We start from the raw sequence: 24,632 nt of genomic DNA, 5'->3' as shown, positions 1-24,632 counted from the left end.
CAATAAACTCAGGAATATACTATTTAAAAAAACAACAACATAATATACCCTTAAATCAAGATTGATGTTGCACTGTGGTTCTGTACATCTAGTGCAGCGACTTTATTTCTAAGTGTACACAGGGTATTAATATAAACGATTAGAACATTAAACACACATTATATATATATATATATATATATATATATATATATATATATATATATATATATATATATATATATATATATCCTACGCTAATAATTTTACACACAAACCAAAAAATAGTATCTCGCCATGGCCTGTATGGACTGCTATAAAACTGCATGATCATTTCCAAAATATATTGTATTGAAAAAAAACAACAACATTACATTGAATAAGTTCCATTCAGTCCATTCCACTTTCATTAGTTCAACAGCTTAGTACCAGCCAGCTTTCTGGGGTAATACTGCAATATACTGATGCAGGGATGGTAATAAGACCCCTATTGCACAGCAGTTTCACCCATTCCAGGTTTTAATATGTGCTTGATTAGCCACAGTGTATCGGTAACAAGCTCAGGTGTGTCTTATTAAACACAGTAAAACCAGGAATGGTTCAAACTGCTATGCAATGGGAGTCATAAAAATATCTCACAATACAATGCAAGGTTCAGTCAAGACTCCAGCATATTTCCAAGTGTTGCCTGTATAAGCTGGCTCTACAGGACACGCAGCAGGGATTACAGTGAGAAATACATCTGAAGGTCTTGCTCCATGACAATGGTCTAGTCCTGGAGTCCCTGTATCTGGAGCCAGCCAGCCAGCCTCATTCAGCCTCGTTCTCACAGGGGATTATTCCTTTAGCTGCCCTGTATTTGTCATTAAACACAGCGTCATTGTCCTCAGCAGCTACCTGAACATAATCCTGCAAAACAGGGAAACACCTCATAATATCTAGAAGACTCTAACATTGATGAGATACACAGTAGCCCTCTGGAACAGTTTGTATCAGATAGTAAGGAAAAAGTATGAGGATTTAATGACAATCACAACTCAAAAGCATTAAGAATACACCCATGGTAACGTATGCTGCTGTTTGGTTTGTGAATTCAGACTATTACGTTTGTAAATGGAAATGCCTTAAAAAAAAACGATTTACCGGTATAGCTACAGCCCACAAACTCTTCTAAACCCGCCTGATCTCCAGATCTCCTGATCTCAAGTGATGTGCTACACTCACCGAGTCGTTCTCAATAACATTCTCCAGGCATGTGACGATGTCAGAGAAGGACGGGCGGAGGGTAGGGGGCTCCCTCCAGCAATCCGTCATCACTTGGAAGCTGCATGAAGACGGAGAGCACATAAAACAGCAGCCATCATCAAGAGTTTGTCAAAAAATGCCTATTTATTTATTTTCAATCTCGCCATACAGTATCTCCCAGAGTGCACCACATGTCATGTCAGAAGTTTAAATAAATATATCTTTTTTAAAATCTATTTAATAGTAGTTCCTGCTCTGCAGGGTCTGTCTCTGAATAGAACAGAAATCCTTTTGCACAATTTAAGCAGACAAAACCACGCCTTTCTCAGTGTCAGCACCTACATCTGAGTCCTGCACTTCTCTGGTCTCTGCAGTCTGTATCCAGAGCAGATGTTAAACACCACCTCCTCCGACGACTGCAGCTCCGAGTAGGGTAACTGTCCTGGGAGAAGAGAGATGCTATCACAGGGCAGCTCACAAGCACTTCCACCGTTACTGGAACAAATGAGCAGCAACTAATGTCACTGAAAGCGTAGATCTCAAATCATTCTCAATGTTTAAACCACAACAGAATCTACATAAACTGGAGCCAAAAAGGTTAGAACAGCCTGAGACCTAAGAGTATAGAATTAGGCAATACGTTACTGAGAATCTGCCTTGTAAAAGATAGTAACGAAAGAGCTGTTGTGCTGATGAAATCAGTGAACTCCAGACCTTACCGAAAGTCTCCATCTCCCACAGCAGGATGCCAAAGGACCACACGTCTCCCATGAAGCTGTAGTAATTGCTTTTGAAATACTCAGGGGGGTACCAGCGCAGGGGCACGCCGTCCTAAAGGAAACAGACACAGGGAGACAGAGCTAAAACACCACAGACCCAGCTGGTCTACTAGATGGTTGTATTCCGTCATGCCAGCGTTTAGTTTAGTCAAGCATATTGAAATCATGATGAGGCATAGCCAAGGGTGGGAAGTCCCAGGGGTTCATTTGTAAGAAAGGTACCGGATCGTATCATTAAGGGTTGTAAACATGTAAAAATGACTACGTGCGTGCAAAGTGAATGTAGAATATAAAATAAATGAAGGGATCCAGGGATCCCTCGTGAAGGTTAAGGTGTAGATCCTTCCAGGGATCCCTCGTGAAGGTTAAGGTGTAGGTCCTTCCAGGGATCCCTCATGAAGGTTAAGGTGTAGATCCTTCCAGGGATCCCTCGTGAAGGTTAAGGTGTAGGTCCTTCCAGGGATCCCTCGTGAAGGTTAAGGTGTAGATCCTTCCAGGGATCCCTCGTGAAGGTTAAGGTGTAGATCCTTTCAGGGATCCCTCGTGAAGGTTAAGGTGTAGATCCTTCCAGGGATCCCTCATGAAGGTTAAGGTGTAGATCCTTCCAGGGATCCCTCATGAAGGTTAAGGTGTAGATCCTTCCAGGGATCCCTCGTGAAGGTTAAGGTGTAGGTCCTTCCAGGGATCCCTCGTGAAGGTTAAGGTGTAGGTTCTGTCTCGCTTACCATATTGTGCTTCTTCCGGCTGCTCTTGCGGCTCTTGAAGCGGGAGAAGTCTCTGGCCAGTCCGAACTCGGCCACCTTGCACTGGTGAGGGAACCGGCCCAGCAGGATGTTCCTCAGACCCAGGTCGCAGTGGACCACCTGTTCAACACACAACCAGAAGCCAAAAAACTGAGAATCCCTTCCACTTAGATTATTTCAACAGATTAGCACTGCCTTTCTGAGGTGATACTGAAATATAATTATGCTGGGATGGAAATAGTAAAGCCAGGAATGGATCAAATTGCTATGCATTAGGAGTCTTATTTCCATCCCTGGGGAGACACAAGGACGATGTACCGGTATAAATGTGTGTGCAGAAATGCTGATTGCTTGCACTCACCATCTTGCTGCGGATGTGCTCCATGGCCAGGGCGATGTGATAGGCAGCGATGGTGAGCAGGCACTGCAGCTCTGGGGTGTCGCTCAGCTGAGCTCTGTGTGTCTTCAGGAAACTCTTGAGCGTGCCGAAGCTCACATACTCCATGATCAGCACGTAGGGCTCTGGGGGAAACACAGCCACGACGCTCATAAAGGGACACAGGGGCGACAGGGGGCTGTTGTGAACATCTAAACAAAAAACACTGGTCCAAAAGCTGTGCCCATGGCCAAAACACTTTGAGAATCACTGATCTTAACAGCAGCGGATTGTAAAGATCCACCCTGACAGGCTCTCTCCCTCCCTGCGTCCCCTTCTCCCTCCTCCCCTCCCTCTCTTTCCCCCCCTCTCTTTGCCCCCCCTCCCTCCTGTCCCAGTCTCTCTCCCCCCTGCCTCCCCTTCTCTCTGCCCCTCCCCTCCCTCTCTTTCCCCCCTGCCTCCCATTCTCTCTCTTCCCCAACCCCTCCCTTCCCCTCCCTGCCTCACCGTGGCTGGTGTTCCAGTCCAGCAGCTGCAGCACATTGTTGTGGGACCCCAGCTTCTTCATCACAGAGACCTCACTCTCCACACGCTTCATGCTGATGCCTTGAAAACACATCAACAGATCAGTGCCGGCCAACCCAGCCACCCTGAACTCGTGGGGGCGCTGCACTGGGGATTAATATCAGCTGTGCTATTCATTTAGGGGGTCACATGTTCATCACACTGCCTGGCTGGCGAACGCCGCGACTCGGGACTCCTCTCCTACCTTCTTTGACGATCTTGCAGGTGACGAGCTTGTGTCCCTTGCAGGTGCCCCGGCTCAGCTTGGCTTTGTAGAAGCGACCCTGCTTCCCGATTTTCAGAACCTCCAGGAGGGAGAGGTCATTCACAGTGAAATGTGGAGCCTGTGGAGAGGAGGGGAGAGGAGGAGAGGGGAGGAGAAGGGAGAGGAGGGAAGAGGAGGAGAGAGGGGAGGAGATGAGATGAGAGAGGAGAGGGGAGGGGAGGAGAGGAGGGGAGGTGAGGGGAAGGGAGGAGAGGAGACGGGAGAGGGGAGGAGAGGAGAGGGGAGGGGAGGAGAGGAGAGGGGAGAGGAGGAGAGGGGAGGGGAGGAAGCAGTGTTAGCCCTCACTGTACAATACATGGTTTAACAATAAAGAATGAATAATGTGAATATACACTGCATAAGTTGGCAGATAAACCCAAATAAAAAAAATCCTCTTTGATTTATTATAATCAGAAACAATATCCTTGTCCTCCAGGATTAACAGAATTAAACACCAGTCTGGTATTATCACAGATGAACTCTGCTAAACCAGACCCTTTGATAGTCTCCAATTAGTAGATCCATACGCACTGGGACTGGTGGGCTCCACAGTGGTCTCGCTGCAGCCCCGCTGCATTCCAGGTGTGCTGGGGGCTCCTGTGTGGGCTGGGAGTCGTCAGGACTCGGGCTGATTGGCGTCTCGTCTTCACTGTCAATGAAAACCCTTGTCCTCCTCATCTCCTCAATGGTCTGACTCAGCTTCCTGTACCTGGGACAGTACAGAGCATGACTGTTAGACTGTGAAGCGCTCTGATCTATCACACAGGAGGGATGCTACAGGTGAATCTGCCACTGTGCTACAGGATGTTACTTCTCTTTTTGCTGGGCTCCCTGATGCCTCACTGAAAAGGTCGCAGCACAAATACACACAAGCACTAAGTCGATTTGCTATACTTCCCCAGTTTTAAGGTCATTACATCAGCTTCCCATGAAATAGCGCATTGGTTTCAAAACACTGCTTGTCACCTTTATAAGATAACTCCTGGTCCTGACCCTGCCTGTCTGCGAGAGCTACTTACTCCCTATAAACCGGCTCGCACTTTGAGAATGGCCAATTCCAAGAGCTCCATTAGAAGCCTACAGCGCGAGAGCTTGGAGTGTCCGAGCTCCTGCCCTTTGGAACTCACTTCCACACTGGATCCGGAATGCCGAGTCCGTCAGGGTTTTTAAATCTAAGCTCGAAACACGTCTCTTTGATTTGGCCTTTTCGCTAGCGAGCAGTTTGGAGCTCTTTCGGCTCGCTGTGTATTTCTGTAAAGCGGCCTGGGATGCTTGCACATGAAGGACGCTATATAAATGAAACAGTATGGTATGGTAAAAGAAAAACTGGTTCTACATATTATATGTTTAGGTGTTGTACACCAACATATATAAAAAAAACACCTGTTTTAACAGTGTGATTGATCGTCAGAATACTAAAGACCAGTTTTGCATGACATTAGATCACTTATTTCTCACTCTGAAAGGTTCTTATTGCACTGATTCAAATATTGTGTTTTTTCTTTATTAGTCTGTTAAGATGCTTTGACTAGGAGTTCAGGAGACATATGCAATGCAGGTGAGATCACCCTCCAAGTATCTTTATATTAGTAATGCACCATCTAGTGCATGCAAGTTATTTGAAGCATACCGAAGCATTGGGAAACAGGATTTTGTACTTGAATCTATTTGCAGACTTACCTATTATACCACACAGCGGCCACAATAACAATGGCCAGCAACACGACTCCTGACAAGCTGATGGCAACGTACTGGAATTGACTGAAGGAACTACTCTGAGTCAGCACTAAAAGGAAAGGAATACATTCATGTGTTTTCTTACATTTGATTGGTCTAATTGAAAAGTCAAACAACAAAGTTGCCTCGGCATTTAACATATACCCTGTGTTAGATATCCCACCGCTGCCACCAAATGAAAACTCGAGCGTCTTGCACAGGGAATTAGGAGGTGTAAACTTTGCCAATGCAAGCTCCAAAAATAGCCAACAAATGTAATTAAAGTTTTACAGTATGCAGATGTATTTTCTTTCTTAAAAAATCCAAAATGAATGATTAAACAAGAAGATAAAATGTGCTATTTTCTGCACATCTGCACCCTTCTTATTTGATTTTTTAAATAAATACTGCACACATGCAAATATCGAATGTGCCCAAGCCCTTACATGTGGTTGATACTGTAGTCATAGACGTTTCTATGGAGGTCCTGCTGGTCGATGAATTTCCTCCTGCCATTTCTCAAATAAAACCAGCATTCGGCACATTGAATCGGTCAGTGCTACAGAGGAGAAGTGGAAAATGACAGTCAGAGGCGATCAGACACAGAGAGTGACAGGGGACCCTTACTGTGCTTTCATTCATAGCATGGAGCACGATGTGGACTCCCATGCAGCATGGCACAGCCCTGCAGCCCCTTCCTCAACACCACCTGCATCGCAGTGCCCGATCATTCACTCCAGCGCACCCCAAAGGGAGAGGCTGGGCATCGGGAAGCAGGGACCTCAGGTTTTAATCTCAGCACCTTTTGCTTGAATTCTGAGTCATGCTTTATTCAACCAATACAGTATTGGTACTGTATACTGTACATAAACCTATTAGTAAACCAATGAACCCCCACCCCATATTTAGTGAACTTGATCGTGGAATTGCTTCACATTTTAAAATGTTATTGGAGAAGTTTTTTTTTATTTAATAGCACTGTATATAAATAGATTACTTTATGTCAATGATCCATTACTTAAAAGATGAACCACTTTTGCTGGCATGTTAAGAAACATTAAAATCGTGCCTTCAGAAGGAGAACATATTTGTTATAATCCTTTGCCACCTGCTATTACCTGCTGGGCACGCATCACATCACCAGGGCGACTTACAAAACGTTTGGCTGTGTTGCAGATCTTTCCTTAATTCACACACTGAAAAAAATGCATTGTGTCCAAATACACAGTAGTGGAGATTGAAAATAGAGTCAAAGAAATCACACTGAATATTATTTGCAAGTCATTTACTAGTTTATATTTATAGTATATAGTCACATAGTCATATCCACCCTGATGCTATTTAAACCCATATGGTTGATCAAACAGCCTCTAGTTTCATGCTGATAAATGAACACATGAACTACTGTAGAAAAAAGTACCCCCCCCCCCCCTCCTCTCCCCAATTCTTTAATTCAGTGTTGCATTTGCATTTTGCAGAATTAAAACTTTTACAAACATGTGTCTCAATGCCTTATGTGTCAATACTGATGTTGTTTTATATATACAGTGATCGGTAGACAGGATTACAAACCACTGAAATACAGACACAAATACATTATAGACACTGGTCTGCTTAAATGAGGGGTCGATTTGATCAAAGCCTCTGCCTTTTTTTAAATGCATTTTACAGCACCACAGAATCCACAGTTTACAATGACTTCAGACTTTGTAAATACAAAATTACACGTTTTGTTGCTATTTCCCTACGGGTGGATTTACAGTAAAATGGAAGGTCTTATGATGCAGATGAAAGGCAAATTGGCACAAGACAAGTTATTTGCACAAAGGAGCTGTGGAATTAGTGATCTGAATACTTTCTTGGTTTCTTTCTTTTAACATTTGCAATGTTAGGGTTACACGCTACAGCAGTGGCTCACCGCATGTGATCCGTGATTGTAAGCAGTAACTGGGTAATAATACTGCATCTACCAGAGAATATTCTGAAGAAACTTCTTTTATTTATTTTGCATACACACACAGGAAAATACACAGGACAGCATCTGCAGAATGAATGCAGTACTTACCAAAAAACTCCACACGCTCCCAACTGGAGGAGCAGTTACTGTGAAACACGAGTAATCCACAGAAGAAAAGGGTGTTCAATAACTGAAGCTGATCAGTGACTCTTAACACACACACATACCAAAGCGGTATGTAAACTCTCTCTGTCCCTATCGATCTGTTCTCTCTCTCTCTGTCCCTATCGATCTGTTCTCTCTCTCCCTCTCTGTCCCTATCGATCTGTTCTCTCTCTCTCTCTCTGTCCCTATCGATCTGTTAACTCTCTCTCTCTCTCTCTCTCTGTCCCTATCGATCTGTTAACTCTCTCTCTCTCTCTCTCTCTGTCCCTATCGATCTGTTAACTCTCCCTCTCTGTCCCTATCGATCTGTTCTCTCTCTCTCTCTCTGTCCCTATCGATCTGTTAACTCTCTCTCTCTCTCTCTCTCTGTCCCTATCGATCTGTTAACTCTCCCTCTCTGTCCCTATCGATCTGTTCTCTCTCTCTCTCTCTCTCTCTGTCCCTATCGATCTGTTAACTCTCCCTCTCTGTCCCTATCGATCTGTTCTCTCTCTCTCTCTCTCTCTGTCCCTATCGATCTGTTCTCTCTCTCTCTGTCCCTATCGATCTGTTAACTCTCCCTCTCTGTCCCTATCGATCTGTTAACTCTCCCTCTCTGTCCCTATCGATCTGTTCTCTCTCTCTCTGTCCCTATCGATCTGTTAACTCTCCCTCTCTGTCCCTATCGATCTGTTCTCTCTCTCTCTCTCTGTCCCTATCGATCTGTTAACTCTCTCTCTCTCTCTCTCTCTGTCCCTATCGATCTGTTAACTCTCCCTCTCTGTCCCTATCGATCTGTTCTCTCTCTCTCTCTCTCTCTCTGTCCCTATCGATCTGTTAACTCTCCCTCTCTGTCCCTATCGATCTGTTCTCTCTCTCTCTGTCCCTATCGATCTGTTAACTCTCTCTCTCTGTCCCTATCGATCTGTTAACTCTCCCTCTCTGTCCCTATCGATCTGTTAACTCTCTCTCTCTCTCTCTCTCTGTCCCTATCGATCTGTTAACTCTCCCTCTCTGTCCCTATCGATCTGTTCTCTCTCTCTCTCTCTCTCTCTGTCCCTATCGATCTGTTAACTCTCCCTCTCTGTCCCTATCGATCTGTTCTCTCTCTCTCTGTCCCTATCGATCTGTTAACTCTCCCTCTCTGTCCCTATCGATCTGTTCTCTCTCTCTCTCTCTGTCCCTATCGATCTGTTAACTCTCCCTCTCTGTCCCTATCGATCTGTTAACTCTCTCTCTCTCTCTCTCTCTGTCCCTATCGATCTGTTAACTCTCCCTCTCTGTCCCTATCGATCTGTTAACTCTCCCTCCCTATCGATCTGTTCTCTCTCTCTCTCTCTGTCCCTATCGATCTGTTAACTCTCCCTCTCTGTCCCTATCAATCTGTTCTCTCTCTCTCTCTCTCTGTCCCTATCGATCTGTTCTCTCTCTCTTTGTCCCTATCGATCTGTTCTCTCTCTCTCTCTCTCTGTCCCTATCGATCTGTTCTCTCTCTCTTTGTCCCTATCGATCTGTTAACTCTCCCTCTCTGTCCCTATCGATCTGTTCTCTCTCTCTCTCTCTGTCCCTATCGATCTGTTAACTCTTCCTCTCTGTCTCTATCGATCTGTTAACTAACTGTCTGTTTCTATCCTTAGCTGCATACAGACTCTTGAGCTCTGCTCTTTCTAACCTCAGAGAGCTGCCTGTGCTTGTGCAGACTCTTGTGGGCTCTCATTGCAGTTCAGGAAATCTCTTTTTTAGCTGCAGATGACATGATGTGAAGTTCAAAGCATTCAGAAGTGACCTAATTAAAGTTGCAGTGCGTGTCTAATTGTGCACTAAACACTGCAACGCCCAACAGACTGGAAGCCTGCTACTTTACTAAATGTTTCGTTAGAGCTACAGCTCTGGACAAAAGTTTTGCCTCATCTAGAATTTTGCCATAATAAAAAAAAAACAGCGATATGAACATAATTTAGATATTTTATTTAACATCAAAGAAACTACAAAACTATATCGCAAAAGTCTACCGGAAGCCATCATTGTAGTACAGTATTTCATATGAGATTTCGAAATGTCACATTTTTCAATTTTTTTAGTAAGTATATGGAAAACTACAAAGCGGTATGTAATTCAACGTGTCAGTTAACGTAATATTATTCAGCAGGTTTATTTCGACTTTATGAAACAAAAAATGGTTAATTCTATAGGGCGATGCAAAACCTTTGGCCATACCTGTACAATACAATCCTTTTTCCATGCAATTAAATATGGAAAAGTGTAGATGCATCAATGCACACATGAACACAGGGTGCTGAAAATGTGTTCTTCAATGCACACATGAACACAGGCTGCTGAAAATGTGTTCTTCAATGCACACATGAACACAAGCTGCTGAAAATGTGTTCTTCAATGCACACATGAACACAGGCTGCTGAAAATGTGTTCTTCAATGCACACATGAACACAAGCTGCTGAAAATGTGTTCTTCAATGCACACATGAACACAGGCTGCTGAAAATATGTTCTTCAATGCACACATTTCAGACATTTGCAAAGCATCTAACTTCCCTAATTGCAGACTCACATAATGTGCAAAATCATTTAATGCGCAAACCAGTTAATTTTAGAAATTTGCTGGAACATGAATGCCTCCGGAAATGTACATGTATATAAATATGTTGCTTTCTGTCACAGTGTATATTTCAAAGAAAGCACGAGGTTTGCAAGGTCTGATCAGGGTTTGAAGGGTATTACTGACACAGTCCCGCCTCTCTGCTCCTCACCACAAACAACACATACAGGAAAGGGAGGGGGGCAAGAAAGGACCCCTGAAAGAGGCTCATCTCTCTTCCCCCCCCCCTCCCCCACTTGAATTGTCATGCTAGGTAGTGTGTCTCGTCTAAACGTACATCCACACAAAGTGCCATCCTGCACAAAGTAGTGGGGCTATTAGTCTGACCAGTGTGTAGCAGATCAACTGATAGCCATTTATATTCATCGAATAGAAAAAAAGGGTTAACATCACAAACCAGACCATCTTCCAAAAAAAATGTTTTATTGAATTGTTTTTACAGTTTATTTACAGACAACAACAAAGCATACTTTTTTTTTAGTTTATTATTATCATTGTTATTTTAAGTTATTTTGTATGTTCCTGAACTTTATTCAGTTATCTTTCTCTCAAATCCTTTCCATGCTGTAACGTTTTGCATCCTGTCTTTTCTGCTGCGGGGGGGGGGGGGGGGGGGGGTCTGGGGCACAACAGGATCCCTTCTAACTGGAGCTTTGCACATGCATTATGAGCACAGATATGCAACCGCTATGAGACCTTACCAATTGTACCTGCAGCAAGCACAGCCTCATTGTACAAACATGTGCGTGAAGTCTTGAATTTTAAGATATACAGATTTTTAAATCAAACTTTGTAACATTTGTGTGAAAAAATGGAAGAATGCTTACACTTTGTCCCCCAATGATATTATTCAAAAAGGACAAAACTACTGCTTCTGTCTTTGCAGAACGTCTTTATTGACAAGCTGTTCCCTGGCAATTTCATTCTGCTGTTTTTGAACAAGTAGCTCAGCTTCAGGTATGACTCGTGGATTTCAAAGGACAAATACAAACACATTGAAAAAGGTTACGTTTGGCAGGATCGTTGGGTCTCACTGCCGTGGGCGTCTCTCTGCCCTGCTCTACCAGCTGTAGCCTGCAGGGGGCGCCTTGTCGTCCTTGTTGCTCTCCAGGGAGAAGGGGGGGATGCGCACGTCGTAGTGGGAGCCGTCGGGCCTCTCCATGCGGAAGGTGCCCCTGTGAGATGACAAGGAGGAGGAGGGCGCAGATAAAGGAAAGGGGGTTCTGGGAGCAGCACTGCCTTTGTGTTCTCAAACAGCGTTCACATTTCAATTGCAATCTGTTTTTAAAAGGCACAATTACATCAGTAGCTTGGGGTGTTAACAGTTGACAAAGTTTGGAACTGGATAACATTTAAAAAAAACGATCACAATCGAATTATCAGAAATATGCATGGCAAAAACAGATGCTGGCTTTAACACAACTTTCAGGAAGAGTGGTTTGACAGTTTGAGGCAACTCTGCAGTATCAAACCTCAAGTCTCCCCTGGTGTGCCATGCAGTGGCCTGAAACCCAGTTCTAAGCCACAAAGTGGCTTTGTGTTCCCTCGGCTTTAGCGTTTATACAGTAGTAAGAATACAATGCAAGAGAAGGGTCATTCATAGAACTAATGACAGGAAAAGCACAATGTAAAACTAGGCTAGCACTTTGTAACAATCATTTACCTTACTACTGCCACAGATCTTTGTACTTAATACTGGATTGGACCTGGTTTTAATTTGCACCAGTCAGGCACAAATAAAACATTACATAAAAATGAAACGAGAAAAAGCTGACTGATGAATTAGACCTTTTTATTTCTGTTTTCTGATGATACAAATAAATGTCGATACAGTTTAGAAAACAGCTTGCTTATATACTTATACTGCACTGATACAACAGCAGAGTATTCATTTCACAGCTTTTACTGGATTCAGTACAGATGTGCCTCCCTGTTTGTGCAATCGAAGCTTTTCAATATTAATTCAGAGACTGTTTTAAAAATAGTGTCATGAAACTAGTCAGCAACTTCGTTACACTTTCATTCTTACATTAAACTTCTGTGCCCTTTCTTAATTTTATAACATCAGCTTTTAATATCCTTTCACACAAAACGATGCAAATTGCACTTAAAGGTGTAAAGATTATTTACACAAAGTTGTAAAGATTGTTTTTTTTTTTTACTTCTGTCACTACGCAGAATTAACTTTGAAAAGTTAGTAAACTGGAGACGGGGCTGAATACTGACCTAAACACACACACCCACAAGATCAAGACTTGAGCCTCAAAACTCCAGATTAATTTGAATGATCCTTGCAACCCTACACTAGTGTTTAAAGTTGTGTTTACCCAATGCACATAAAACAGGAGTTTCTAGAGAAAATGACACATACAGTGCATGTTACTATAGAACACATACTATTTGTGTTAGATTGTATTTCCTGACATCTGTGAGTGTTAGAAGCTTCTTTAAGCAATACAGGGCTTCCTTTATAAAATAACAAAATTAATGAGAACAACCACCTCACGATTACAGGCATTAAAACACACGTTAGTCTTAAAAAGCCAACGCGGATCAAATACAATACAACGTAGACTGTCAAAGGCAGTAACAGTTAGTAATGAGATTATTGTAAAAAGACAGGGTGCTGCATCATGTGACTGCTAGTAAAGCTGCTCCCTGGAGATCAGCCTGCTCTACCTCTACACATGGAAGACGACTGACCCCCCCCAATCAAACCATTCAAATCTCTGGACCCAGCACACAAAGCGCACCATTTTCCTAAATAAAATAACCAGAAGGCAGCCCGAGCCAAACATTTAAAACCTAGTTACCTCTGGAATTCCTGCCAAGAGTGTCAGAATTCACGGACGAACACAGAAACGTTTAAGAAACCAAACTCGGTTCTTGTGCTGGGGAGAACACATAGCAATTGTAAACCTGATCTTATTACTTTGCTTCTTGTTGTACAAACGGATGTACATTCTTAGCACCAATTGAAAGGAAATCTCTTTCTTTTTTATAAAAGGTAAGCGTAGGGTCCCTCGGGGTGCTCCTGGCTGTCGAGAGAAAATGACGGGATTGAAACTTCGAAGAGGTTGCCGTTCGTCCGCTGGAAGGAGTACGTCCCCCTGCGGAAGGCGGAAACAACCAATCAACAGCCAGGCAAGACCTGGCCCTTCACCACCCAGCCTTGAACAAGCCACTTTCATGACCTGGGCAGCACTCACTGCAACACGGTCAATCAGGCAGTAGATATGAGAGTACTGGCAACCCAGAGTCACTGATGAGCTTCTGTGTATCAGGAGAGACCCCGGACCAGGCTTGCCATTAGTTTGAGATCACTGCTTTACATATGGAGGCCCATCTTGCTGGTCTTGTGTGGTTTTAGGGACGCACTTGTGAGAACACAGCAGTGGTCTATGTGGGAGTTCTTTTCAAATTGCACAACATCAAAATCAAAACTTGAGCTGGGTCACGAGAAGGGTGGTACTGAAGAATAATTGAAAGGATCTGACAGCGATACAGAACACTGGTGTCTTTATAACAAACACATTGCTCGGTGTTACTTCCTTGGCCAGTGTGGTTTTTAAAAAAGAAACAAAAAGACAACGAAACAAAACTGCTTTTCAGGGATATTTACGTGCTGCTGTTCTGCAGCAAAAAACAAAACCAAAAAAAAAATCTACCTGTTCAAAGACGATTACAGCCCAATGAAATATTTAAATACAATAAAATCAGCACCTTGCCTATTTGAAGTTTAGTTTACTACCAGCACTAAGCATTTAAAAACATTGCCCAAAATTGGTTATCTACCACTTCATTAATTCAGTATTATATTTGCTTTGGGTTAGTAAGCAAGGGGAATACAAAAGGGAGGAAAGAGACAGCAGAGAAACAGACACAACATGTAGCTAATTGAAGTATCCATTTAAGTTAGTTCATAGACACCCTAAAAATCAGTGACATGCCACTTCTGCATATCTCCACCAGTCATGCTCTTCCATTCGCTATAAAGAAAACGCAATCCTTGCCTTCGTGTCGTCTTGCACTTCCTACAAGCACTGCAAGGATTGTAAAAGCTCAGGTTTTTGCAACCAGCTCTTATTTCATTTCTTAGTTGTACTCTCCTGAAGCAAAGTAGCCTGCAATTGAGGCTCAAAGCACTGAATTCAGTGTACACAGGACAGCAATACAGGTTTAGAACCGTTTTTCAAAGACACTGATCTGATACCACCATGCTACTGCACTAGCAACACTGAAGAAAAATAAATATATCATTTGTTCAATGATCATCCATAAAACGCCAAATCTCATATATTCTACATATATTACAAATAAAACATTAGCACAGATTTCTACATTATATTACATTTGCTGTACATACAGCTTTAATATACAGGGCACATGAGACAGTGTTTGATACGCTAGGAGTTACAGCAAGGCGTGCAGGCGTCTGCTTATTCCTTAGCCTGGTTAAGTGACCCTCGCAGTTTGAAAAGGTAAATACTACTCCAGTTGCACTGCAAATCTGAGCCTTTCCAGATTTTACTACGAGCAGAAACTGGTTCACCCGAGTTTAGACAAAGGAGTCACCGCTAAGGCTTTTTAGTAAAACCTGTACTGGCTCATTTGCTAAGGAATTGGGGGAGGGGAGGGGAGGGGAGCTTTATTTTTACAGTATGTTGATTGCATGTATACTGCATACAGTAAATACTAAACATAATAACTAGGCATACAATCTACGGCAATGCCTCTCTCTCATTTAAAGTGGTTTCTTTTTTTGGCTCAGACTAGGGATGCGAATGGCCCTGGTAGGAAGCCGTTGGGCGAATCGTCTTTCTTGCTTTCGAGTGAAAAGGGTGGGATGCGGATGTCGAAGAAGGTGCCGCTGGCCCTCTCGAGACGATACGAACCCCTGTGGGAGTGAGAAAGAGAGAGAGACAACAGGCACCGTCAGCACAGCAGCAGCAGCTCTGCAAGCAAGCCAAGCTACAGGGTCCCTGAGCATTCACTGGAGACAAGCCAAGCTACAGGGTCCCTGAGCATTCACTGGAGACAAACCAAGCTACAGGGTCCCTGAGCATTCACTGGAGACAAACCAAGCTACAGGGTCCCTGAGCATTCACTGGAGACAAACCAAGCTACAGGGTCCTTGAGCATTCACTGGAGACAAACCAAGCTACAGGGTCCCTGAGCATTCACTGGAGACAAACCAAGCTACAGGGTCCTTGAGCATTCACTGGAGACAAACCAAGCTACAGGGTGACAGTGGCAAGAGAAAAAGCCAAGGCAAGTCGCTGATTCTTTTTAGAAATATAGTTGGTATATTTTGCGAATAACAATCTGGAGTAAGAGCGCAAACTACTAGAACACAAGGGTTTGTCCGCTAATCCTCAGTATGAGTTATTTCATGTTTTTGTGAGATCACAGTCACGGACTGCAGAAGTATGAGCCATTCCAGGACGCATCAGTTAATGATGTTGACAGGTTGCCTACCTGAGCTCACGGAGAAACTGCAAAGGGCAGAGCTGCTATGCAATGGTATATCTTTGCTTGGTCCCTGCATTCCAGGTTTTACATAGTCGCCTTACTAACACACATACCTCCACAGGGTCTGCACTGTGTGTCTCAGTAAGCTCTTGGTCACTATAAGAACAATATAGGCATCTATCCACTGCCTGGACCCTGTTCTAGAAAGCACTGCGCTGTTCAATGCACTCCCTCCTCCCTCAGCTTGCAGGTTTATTTAGGTGTGGTAGGAAGTATGACGGCACACTGTCTTAGATGTTGGACACTGCAGGCAAGGGTTTTATGTCACACTCAACTTGTGGTCTACCAATGTTGCACGCATTTCTAATTCTGTTCAAGCCTGTGCCTCACTGCAGGAGGAGATCACACAGCTGTCAGCTGGGGGCTCAACGAGCATGCATGACGCACCTGAGCTAGCACAGCCATGAGCTCCTCACTGCTGAGCCATTTTAAAATAGGCTTGTGTTTCGCAGCTAATGAGGTCCATAAGTAGGGAATGCAAAAGCCTCGCTCCCATTCTGTGCTCTAGCATGCAAAGATCAGACTTTGGCCCTGGCACTTCTGAATATGAAAAACAGGTCAAACCAATAAAAAGAAAATCACTCGCCTCCAGGCCTAGATAATTATGCAACTAAACAGAGCTTTGACTATTTTTATTTGCATGAATTAAATGACTTTTTTTTTACTACCTGGATCAGTTCAATAGAATAGCCTAGGCTTGAGCATGTAGGCATCATATTTATTTAACAATACCCCTGTCAAGCGTTTTCATAGATCTTCTGTATATGTACATCATGCTACAAACCACTGTGCCACTGTGATATGTGGAGACTGCAGAGGTGGTGCTAATGGCACGCAGTGTTGCATTAACATTCCCTGACACAACAACCTGCACTCCAGTCAGTTCTACAGGATTAGGCATTGCTACAACAGAAGCTCAACAGCGATCAAACATGGTTTGACTTCAAAACTGAGCTAAACAAGCCTTCGGAAAACAAACAAAAAAAAACTACAGCAAGCAACGTGCTTATTTACATCGTATAGTTATAATGATTCTCCTGAAATATTTAATGTATTAACATTAAGGTGTTATTGTTTAGATTAATTGAGCAGATCCCCTCCAAGTGCATTAAACTCCCCCCCCCCCCCCCTCCCCAGTATGGCCTGTCACAGTTACAGACAGACACACAGTGAAAAGAAACAGGCAGGCACACAGACGAGGGTTCAACTCATCCGTGCAACACAACCCCAGGGTTCAGGCACAGGACTGGAAGTCACAACTCAAATCAGTATATGAACTCATAAAAGGACACGGTTCCTCTTTTAAGGGATTTTTTCAAAGCTTTTTAATAGATTTGTTGTAGTGGTTTAGTATTACCGAAAACACTTACTTTTTTTTTTTTTCTTTTTTTTTTTTTTTAAACTACCCAACTAATTGTCAGGGTTTTTAATTTAAATCAAGAGAAGAAAAAAAAAAAAAAGGAAGACCCATTCCCTACATCCCAGCTGGATAATAACTGTATCGTTCCTTACATTGACCAGTCAATCTTTACTATGAACTATTACATTGTATGTTCTGTTGAGTTCAAAAGATCATATCCTAATAGGCTTGGAAAAAGGATTTATTTAGAATCTTTAAACTGTTCATCAGCCACATTTAGGTTAGCTCACCGCGCACCAGCGACCCCTGTGGTCTGGCCGGGCGCCTGCGGGCTTGCCTGTAAGCTGCCCAGAGCCGCGTTGTCCTCTGACGCTGTAGCTCTGAGGTGGCTGCATGGTGGGCCTGCAGTGTGTAAAAGAGGCGGTCTGCTAACGGCACACGCTTCAGAGGACAGCATGTGTTCATCTTTGGGGGTGGTAGCAGTGAGCTGAGCCTAAAAATAATTGGCTATTCCAAATTGGGGAGGAAATGATAAATAAAAAAAACCCATTAGCGACTACTAAAGTAAAAAAAAAGTGTATTAAATGGAGAGAAAGTTTTAAGCCTTTCAACACACAGTTTGATCTTTTGCCTGAGCCACTCTGAACCAGAGGTGCCTCTGTTTAAACTGTCCAGTTAACTGTAGTTAGTGTACAAGCTGACAAACGCCTGTAAATGTGGAAGCCTTACTTTTAACTTCACACAATTATATACGCTTACATCTGAACAGATATAAAAGCTCATAGGACGAATGAAAATGCCAGGAAACAAGGACCCAGCAGCTGTAAATCCCATTAAAAGCGCCTGTGTCCTTTTCTTAAGGGATGTAAAGAGACAGCAGGAAGCACGTAGAGTATTTCTTACCACATGTGGCCACTGGGTGCCTGCAGAGAGACGTGGCTGCTGTACTGAAACGCTGGCTGCTCTTTCGATAACACCGGCTCCTTAAAAGCACAGAAACACAGAGAGGAGATGTAAGAGTGCGTTTGTATGTGCTACATGTGGAGCAAGGATTGCATTTCCCTTTACAAGGACAGACTGGTTCTAAACCAGGTTTCCAACTTCCAAAACACAAGACAGTAGTACTCAATTCTAGCGCTGGAGATCCAGTCCACTCTAATCCAGTCCAGGTTTTTACTCCAAGCAGGTTCTAAAATAGTTTATTGAAACTATTGAGAGGCAATTAATAGATTTAAAACCTGGTTGGAATAAAGACCAGGACTGGAATATATCTGGAGGGCCGGAACAGAGCACCACTGGCATGACAGTGTCAACAGGAATCAGCGTGCAGGGTCTGTGTCTGTCCGTCCTTACCCTGCCCACCACCCCGCGGCCTCTCACGGTCTCCAGAGTTCCTGACAGGCTGAAGATCCTCCAGTGTCGTTCTCTCAGCTGAGCCACTTCCTCTCCCAGGTTCTCCAGCCGGATACAGTAACGCCACTGCAGAGAGAAAGCACAGCATGCATGAGACCGGGGCCAAACCAAATCAAACAGACTGATAGAGAACAGGGATGGAAATAAGACTCCCACTGCACAGCAGTTTGATCCAGTCCTGGTTGCACAGCGAGTTTAAGACGACACACCTAAGCTTGTTACCTGTACACTGTGGCTAATCAAGCTTGTATTAAAACATGGAATGGGTGAAACCGCTATGCAATAGAAGTCTCATTACGATAATAATGCTACTCACCCAATAAACGTGTGAATTCTGGGCTTCCTGTAAAACAGAAAAAGGAAAAAAAAACAGATTACTTCTTTGACTTGGTCTAAAAACAAAATGTTAAAAGACTATTAATTAAAAAGCACAAATACTGTAAGCCAAGAGTCTTGGTTCTTTGTTTTATATGATAATGTGATAATGTTCTTATACGATACTCTAATGTGATATTCTGTAATGTGAGACTTTGTAACAATTGTAAGGTGGCCCTGGGTAAGGGCGTCTGCTAAGAAATAAATAATAATAACAATAATAATAATAATAATAATAATAATAATAATAATAATAATAATGTAGGAATCACATTAAATACAGGTGAAGTGTGATTGTATACCGGCAGGGCCTTCCACTGAACAGCAGTTTAGTCTGAGTCATTCAAGGACTGAACTAGTAACCCAACAGCCATGCTTTTGTACAGTCAACATGCATCGAAGGCTCAGAGCTCTCAGACCTGCAGTCTTATCGGAGCTAGAAGGATAGAGGAGGGTTACCCGCATGCCCATGTAGAAGGGGATGACTGTGACACGGATGTTCTCGGTGGTCTCTCTGTGCACGTCAGAGAGCTCCAGCCAGGGGTGGTTCTTCTCCTGCCAGGCCCGCAGCGTATCCCGGGCAGTGAACGGGGGCGTCTCGGGGCAAGAACTGGAATCTATAAGGAAATGACAAATACAAAACACCAGCCATTACACTGACGGGACACCAAAGCCAGGAGAAGTGGGCATCCAAACTCTTTCATTGCATTCCAGCAAAAGGATCCTGATCCAATGCAACAACAGCCTCAATGAAACGGTTATAAGGGAAGCGGCTGGGCCACATTCACAGAGTGCTCTGAAGAAAGAAAACACTGGTGTAAGAAGCTTCAGATAAGCAACTCGTGGCATTTGCTTAAGAGCTCCGACTCTACATGCACCTTGGCTGTTCCTTGCACGTTTCAGTAACGTTAGGATTTCTTTTTTCTGTTGACAATAAAAAGGTGCACACTTCTCAGGGTGGTAAATGCTTTGTGAATACGGCCCATGCACTGGAAAGCAGCACCTTCTCATCCATCCCCAGTTACACCAGTACCTTTGGAGGGGCTGTACTGGAGGAAGCGCTCAAAGAGCTCGTGTTGGATGGGGATCTGGTCGGAGGAATTGTAGGGCAGGATGTCCTCATGGCTCACATAGTCTAACCCTGCAGGGCAGAGAGAGGGGCACGGTTAAAGCACTAGGCAAGAGAAAAAAAAGACACCTCTCTCCTACAGAAGCAAAGCAATTATAGAAGACAGGTTTTTTTAAATAGATGCATGATGAAGAACACGTATTTAAGAACACGGCTTCAAACATCATTTTAATTTGCAATGCATGTTTTCCCTTACTGTTCTGTGGTGTTTGCAATCAGTCCGAGTGGTTCTGTCACTCCAATATGGAGTTCTAAACATTCTTTTCTTTCAGTTTGTCGAGAGCAATGTCAGGACTGAACAGTCGGGCTCATTCTACTTCAATCATTGCACAGTGTGATCTTTCATCGTCTATACACACACACACAGAGTACATCAGCCCAGCCCCGCCCACCCCCTCAGTGCACCGTGTACCTGGAATAGCATAGAGAGCTCTGCTGTCATCGTGATTGGCCAGAAATGTGACCGCTTCTGTCTGCGATCTCTGAGACTAGGACACAGAGGGAGGAGGGAACAAAACACAACAGCTTGAGCTCTGTACAGGGCAAACACAACCCTCTTCACAGTAACTTGAAACCAATGTCAATCTAAATACAGGATTCCATTTACATAAACCTTCTTTCACTTTACAAATACTTACTATGTGCGGGCAGTCCCTGGTGTCAATCAGGACCTGGTAGTATGTGTGTGTTTTACCCTTGACCTCTTTGGAACCGGGACTTCCTGAGCTGTCTGGTTTGCTTTAAAATAAAATACAAAATTTTAAAAAAAGCATTTGATTTACATCAGTTTTAAAGGTCCGGGTCTAAAAACCATCCTTTTAAAAACGTGGTACGTTTCTTTGTAAAGCATGTGGATATGGGAAACTGACACTGTGCAGGTTTTACAGTTTTAAACAGGTAAGCTATGGAAGGTGCAATAGCTAAGGAGCGGATATAGATGCAGTTGATGCAATCCAGCGTGATTTTTAATAGAAAGCATCAAGAATGCGGGTCGTGGAGGTCTAAATGCAAAACGTATCTGTCCAAGCGTTGCTCAGGGAAGGAGAAAACTTTTGGAGGAAACAGGGAACATTCAATCAAAAACAGATTTACACAGAAACAAAAGGCTGATATTAACGAAACTGATTACTAGACGGTTTCTTCAACAGCCTCAAACACCTGTGCATATGATTTAATCATTAATATCGAAACAGCACTGTGTTTGGACGGGGCAGTGAGGCAGTTGTTCAGGAGCATGCTGGACCCGCAGTGTACCTTTCTGGGGCAGGAGGGGTAACATCGCGATCGTACAGCCTGGCGTGCCATGGGAACAGGACTATCCCTCTGTATCCAAACACACTGTGCAAGAACAACTGCCAAGACAAACAGACAGGCAGTGAATTGATACAGCAGAGCTGCTGCAACAAGACAAGGTTCAATTCATCTCAACATCAGCTCTACTGAATACCTCCTCACCCAGCTTCCCTCTATAGAAGCTGACCCAGCAAAACAAGCAAAAAGGGAACAAACTAAAATAAGGCTACGGGGAAAAATCTCCCTTATCGGCTTTGAATTGTGGACTTTAAACAAGTAAATAGTAGGGTTGCACAGCAAATGCATTCTCTTATTTGTTCTGGGCCTTGTCTTTAAATGTTTTGCTGCCACAGAACAAACACTCTTACCTGTCCCGTTTCATATTTCCCGTGCTGCTTTAGTGACTCAAACACCCCCACCGTCTCTAACACTTTACCCTCTGGTCTATTTCTGTAGAAGAAGACGAAACACAAGAAATAAATCACATCGAGAGACACATTTATAACTGCAAGATTATCTTTAGACAGCTGTTTATGCAGGAATCACACTAGACTGGGATACACAGACTCCAGTATTAAGCCCCTTTCACACCGGCACGCTCTACCTGGGTCAGGACCCGCTGTCATGCAGGTCGGCTACGTGATTTCACACTGCGTTTGATAAAGCAGGGCTGACCTGGGTGACAGACGCAGGTGCACAATGTGCGTATCAATGCCCCGGAAGCAGCTTGTTACAGACGCTTCCATCTGAGCTTCTCTGGATTGAACCGTCCGCCCAAATGTTTGTTAGAAAAAATGTTTCTTCATCCCTGCTGCAATCTGACTCCTGGCGTGTCTCAATCAACAAACACATGAGAATAAACAGAAGCGTTCCTTGCAGAAGTGAAACCTTCACGCAGGCGCGGCTGTTTGTTATTTCGGCCGTCATGCATTTTGTCTCGCTCGACCCGGGTTCAAAGAGTGTCGACCCACATTCTGAGGTGGGTCGCTGCGACCTGGGTACGACCCAGGTACGTGGTTTCACACCATTGTGACTCAGGATAGCCAGGACCAGGGTAGAAGCGCCAGCGTGAAAGGGGCTTTAGACAAGCAATGAACAAAAAAGCTTGGAGAGTGTCGGTCTGTAGTTAGTTCACTGCACCAGATCTGACAGGCAGCTGCTCTAAGCCGGGCTATTCTGTTATGTAGAACACAGGGAAAGCAAGAGCTTTGAGATTGCACCCGCTATCACTCCAGCCCTGTGCTTGAACTGTGGGAGCTGCTGGCAAAGTAACTGTTTACCGGATCTGAAACCGAGCGCTCTGACCTCTTCTCCAAATACATGTCAACACTGATCATATTTACGTGCCAGCACAGAATTAAACAGAAAGCAGCTGGTTCCAGCTGTAATCACCACAGATTCATGCAATATCCCCTTTTTCTTTTAGGATAAAGTGCATGGGTGCCAGCCTATAACAGACATTTACATACTGTCCCTGACAAGAATATGTTTTGCTCCATGGAAACATGGAGCAAATACTCCAGATGGCTGTCACAGACATAGGCATGAACAGAGGTGTACATAACACATAGTTTCTACACCGTGCATGATCTGCACTTTCAGCGAGTAAACAACTTCAAAAGAAAAGATAAGCCAAAGATCACGAATTAGTTTCAGTGTCTAATACTGAAAAATAAATGCAAATGCACACAGGTCTGCAGGTTGGAAGATGAGGTGGCATGTGGGGCTGCAGCTGTCATTAAAAACACCACTCACTGCACTGCAGGGCTTCTTTAAATACAACCTCTTAACAAAAATAATGAAAACCCATTACTTACTGAATCAATCGAAAAAAAATCAGATAAGTTGCATATACAGTAGATTGCACAATTTGCAGCTAACCCAAAGTGTTCTACATGAACAGATAAAGTAAAAACGTCCATTTGCAGTCGCCACCCTGCACGGACTGACTTTCCTTTATTTGTGAAGTGCATTTTAAAATACCATTTCACCGTCGTGTGTTGTCTACATAACTATCACCTATACCTAACCACAATTACAAACCGCGTAATATAATATATACACGCTAAAAGCCTGTGATCAAATGACAACACTGCACTGCTGACGATAACAGTGTTAACAGCAATTCACAGTAATGTCAGAATGTCACATACTGTACCATGTGTTATATATGGCTGTGTTTGTATTGTTTACGTAACGGCGTCATAACAAGAAACAACAGCATGATTATATTAGCTTAACCCCACGCCGTACAGAATTATCTTTCTTTCTTAGGAACCCAAACGAGTGTCAGAATTGTACATGTACATGCAATCAAGCGAAACCGCTAAGAAATACGCATATTAATATTAACAACATGACCTTGTCATCATTCACATCAGAGGCGACTGAACGTTATTTTAAAACAAAACGTTCCGTTTCTTTATATTTTACGAGGACAACATTCTATGCACTCAATATAGCCGATACAGCTTTTGCATAATGTGCAGCTGCGGGTGACATGTTAGCCAAAGCAAAACTGCACCACGAATAAATTTAAAACAATAACCGAATTTAATTATTTTGACACCTTACCTTGAGGAGAGAAACCGTGAGTGTTGCGTTTTCAAACTACAGACCGCGCACAGGGACCTGAGTCTGTGTATGTCGTGCCTGTCGCTGTATTCAAAACTTAAAGCCCTTAACGAATTGCTTTTGTTATATTTATTCAGTGCAGAGAGCAAACCCCGTCTCAAAACGCAAGCAGCCATTTTTGAGTTCAGCACACTTTCAGTCCACGCACAAGGCATTCACTGGGGGGGACCGAGCAGGGAAACACGCCTCTTTTCAACCAGGGACAATTTTACCACGACGACATTGTTATTTATTATTAGTTTTTGCGAATCTTTTCTATTTTTTCATCATGTTTGTTTTTGTTTTAAAAGTTCAACTATCTACCCATGATGCATCGCTCATTCGCCTCACAAAAACAATCCTCATAATTCGTACTGCGTTTATTTATTTATTTATTTATTTATTAACGGATTTTGAAAAGAAAACAAATGGCAACAAACATATCCGTGTAAATAAAACGACGTGATTTAATCAAGTGTAATTTGTATTTTAGTTAAGGCGTTACGTCATGACGTTGTGTTTTGGGTTTTTA

General features: G+C 43.3%; 2 protein-coding genes across 5 annotated transcripts; both read right to left on the bottom strand.

Annotated features, from left to right (window-relative positions):
• Positions 1-268: 268 nt before the first annotated feature.
• LOC117429306 (tyrosine kinase receptor Cad96Ca-like) lies at positions 269-7,929 on the bottom strand. 2 transcript variants are annotated; one of them, XM_034907084.2, is made up of 12 exons: positions 7,733-7,929; positions 6,114-6,226; positions 5,632-5,737; positions 4,483-4,660; positions 3,892-4,030; positions 3,630-3,728; positions 3,108-3,268; positions 2,729-2,866; positions 1,944-2,055; positions 1,567-1,666; positions 1,204-1,303; positions 269-888 (listed from the first exon to the last, which is right to left on the bottom strand). In XM_034907084.2, exons 2-12 carry the CDS (start codon positions 6,181-6,183, stop codon positions 790-792), a joined length of 1,302 nt encoding a protein of 433 aa, XP_034762975.2. In that variant the 5' UTR covers positions 6,184-6,226; positions 7,733-7,929; the 3' UTR covers positions 269-789. The 2 variants fall into 2 exon arrangements, with proteins under 2 accessions (XP_034762975.2, XP_058854008.1); XM_058998025.1 differs by lacking the exon at positions 7,733-7,929 and having other exon boundaries at positions 6,114-6,899.
• A 2,857-nt stretch (positions 7,930-10,786) lies between these two features.
• LOC117430549 (polymerase delta-interacting protein 2-like) lies at positions 10,787-24,276 on the bottom strand. Of its 3 annotated transcripts, none has more exons than XM_034050668.3 (11): positions 24,062-24,276; positions 21,856-21,937; positions 21,449-21,546; positions 20,833-20,932; positions 20,607-20,682; positions 20,099-20,206; positions 19,525-19,682; positions 19,007-19,033; positions 18,631-18,756; positions 18,181-18,260; positions 10,787-11,560 (listed from the first exon to the last, which is right to left on the bottom strand). In XM_034050668.3, the coding sequence occupies exons 1-11, from the start codon at positions 24,274-24,276 to the stop codon at positions 11,446-11,448; spliced, it is 1,185 nt and encodes a 394-aa protein (XP_033906559.3). In that variant the 3' UTR covers positions 10,787-11,445. The 3 variants fall into 3 exon arrangements, with proteins under 3 accessions (XP_033906559.3, XP_058854006.1, XP_033906557.3); XM_058998023.1 differs by lacking the exon at positions 10,787-11,560 and adding an exon at positions 12,157-13,495; XM_034050666.3 differs by lacking the exon at positions 10,787-11,560 and adding an exon at positions 14,654-15,282.
• Positions 24,277-24,632: the final 356 nt, after the last annotated feature.

The sequence above is a fragment of the Acipenser ruthenus genome, chromosome 24 (assembly GCF_902713425.1).
Source record: "Acipenser ruthenus chromosome 24, fAciRut3.2 maternal haplotype, whole genome shotgun sequence".
NCBI lineage: Eukaryota > Metazoa > Chordata > Actinopteri > Acipenseriformes > Acipenseridae > Acipenser > Acipenser ruthenus.
This window is presented reverse-complemented; position numbering and strand designations above follow the sequence as displayed.

Coding starts and splice junctions, on each gene's coding strand:
- LOC117430549 (XM_034050666.3), bottom strand. CDS start 24,276: ATGCCTTGTGCGTGGACTGAAAGTGTGCTGAACTCAAAAATGGCTGCT. Junction 21,547..21,855: donor GGAAATATGAAACGGGACAG/GTAAGAGTGTTT, acceptor TTGTCTTGGCAG/TTGTTCTTGCACAGTGTGTT. Junction 19,683..20,098: donor CCAGTACAGCCCCTCCAAAG/GTACTGGTGTAA, acceptor ATTTCCTTATAG/ATTCCAGTTCTTGCCCCGAG.
- LOC117429306 (XM_034907084.2), bottom strand. CDS start 6,183: ATGGCAGGAGGAAATTCATCGACCAGCAGGACCTCCATAGAAACGTCT. Junction 1,304..1,566: donor GAGAAGTGCAGGACTCAGAT/GTAGGTGCTGAC, acceptor GTCTTCATGCAG/CTTCCAAGTGATGACGGATT. Junction 889..1,203: donor ATGTTATTGAGAACGACTCG/GTGAGTGTAGCA, acceptor CCTGTTTTGCAG/GATTATGTTCAGGTAGCTGC.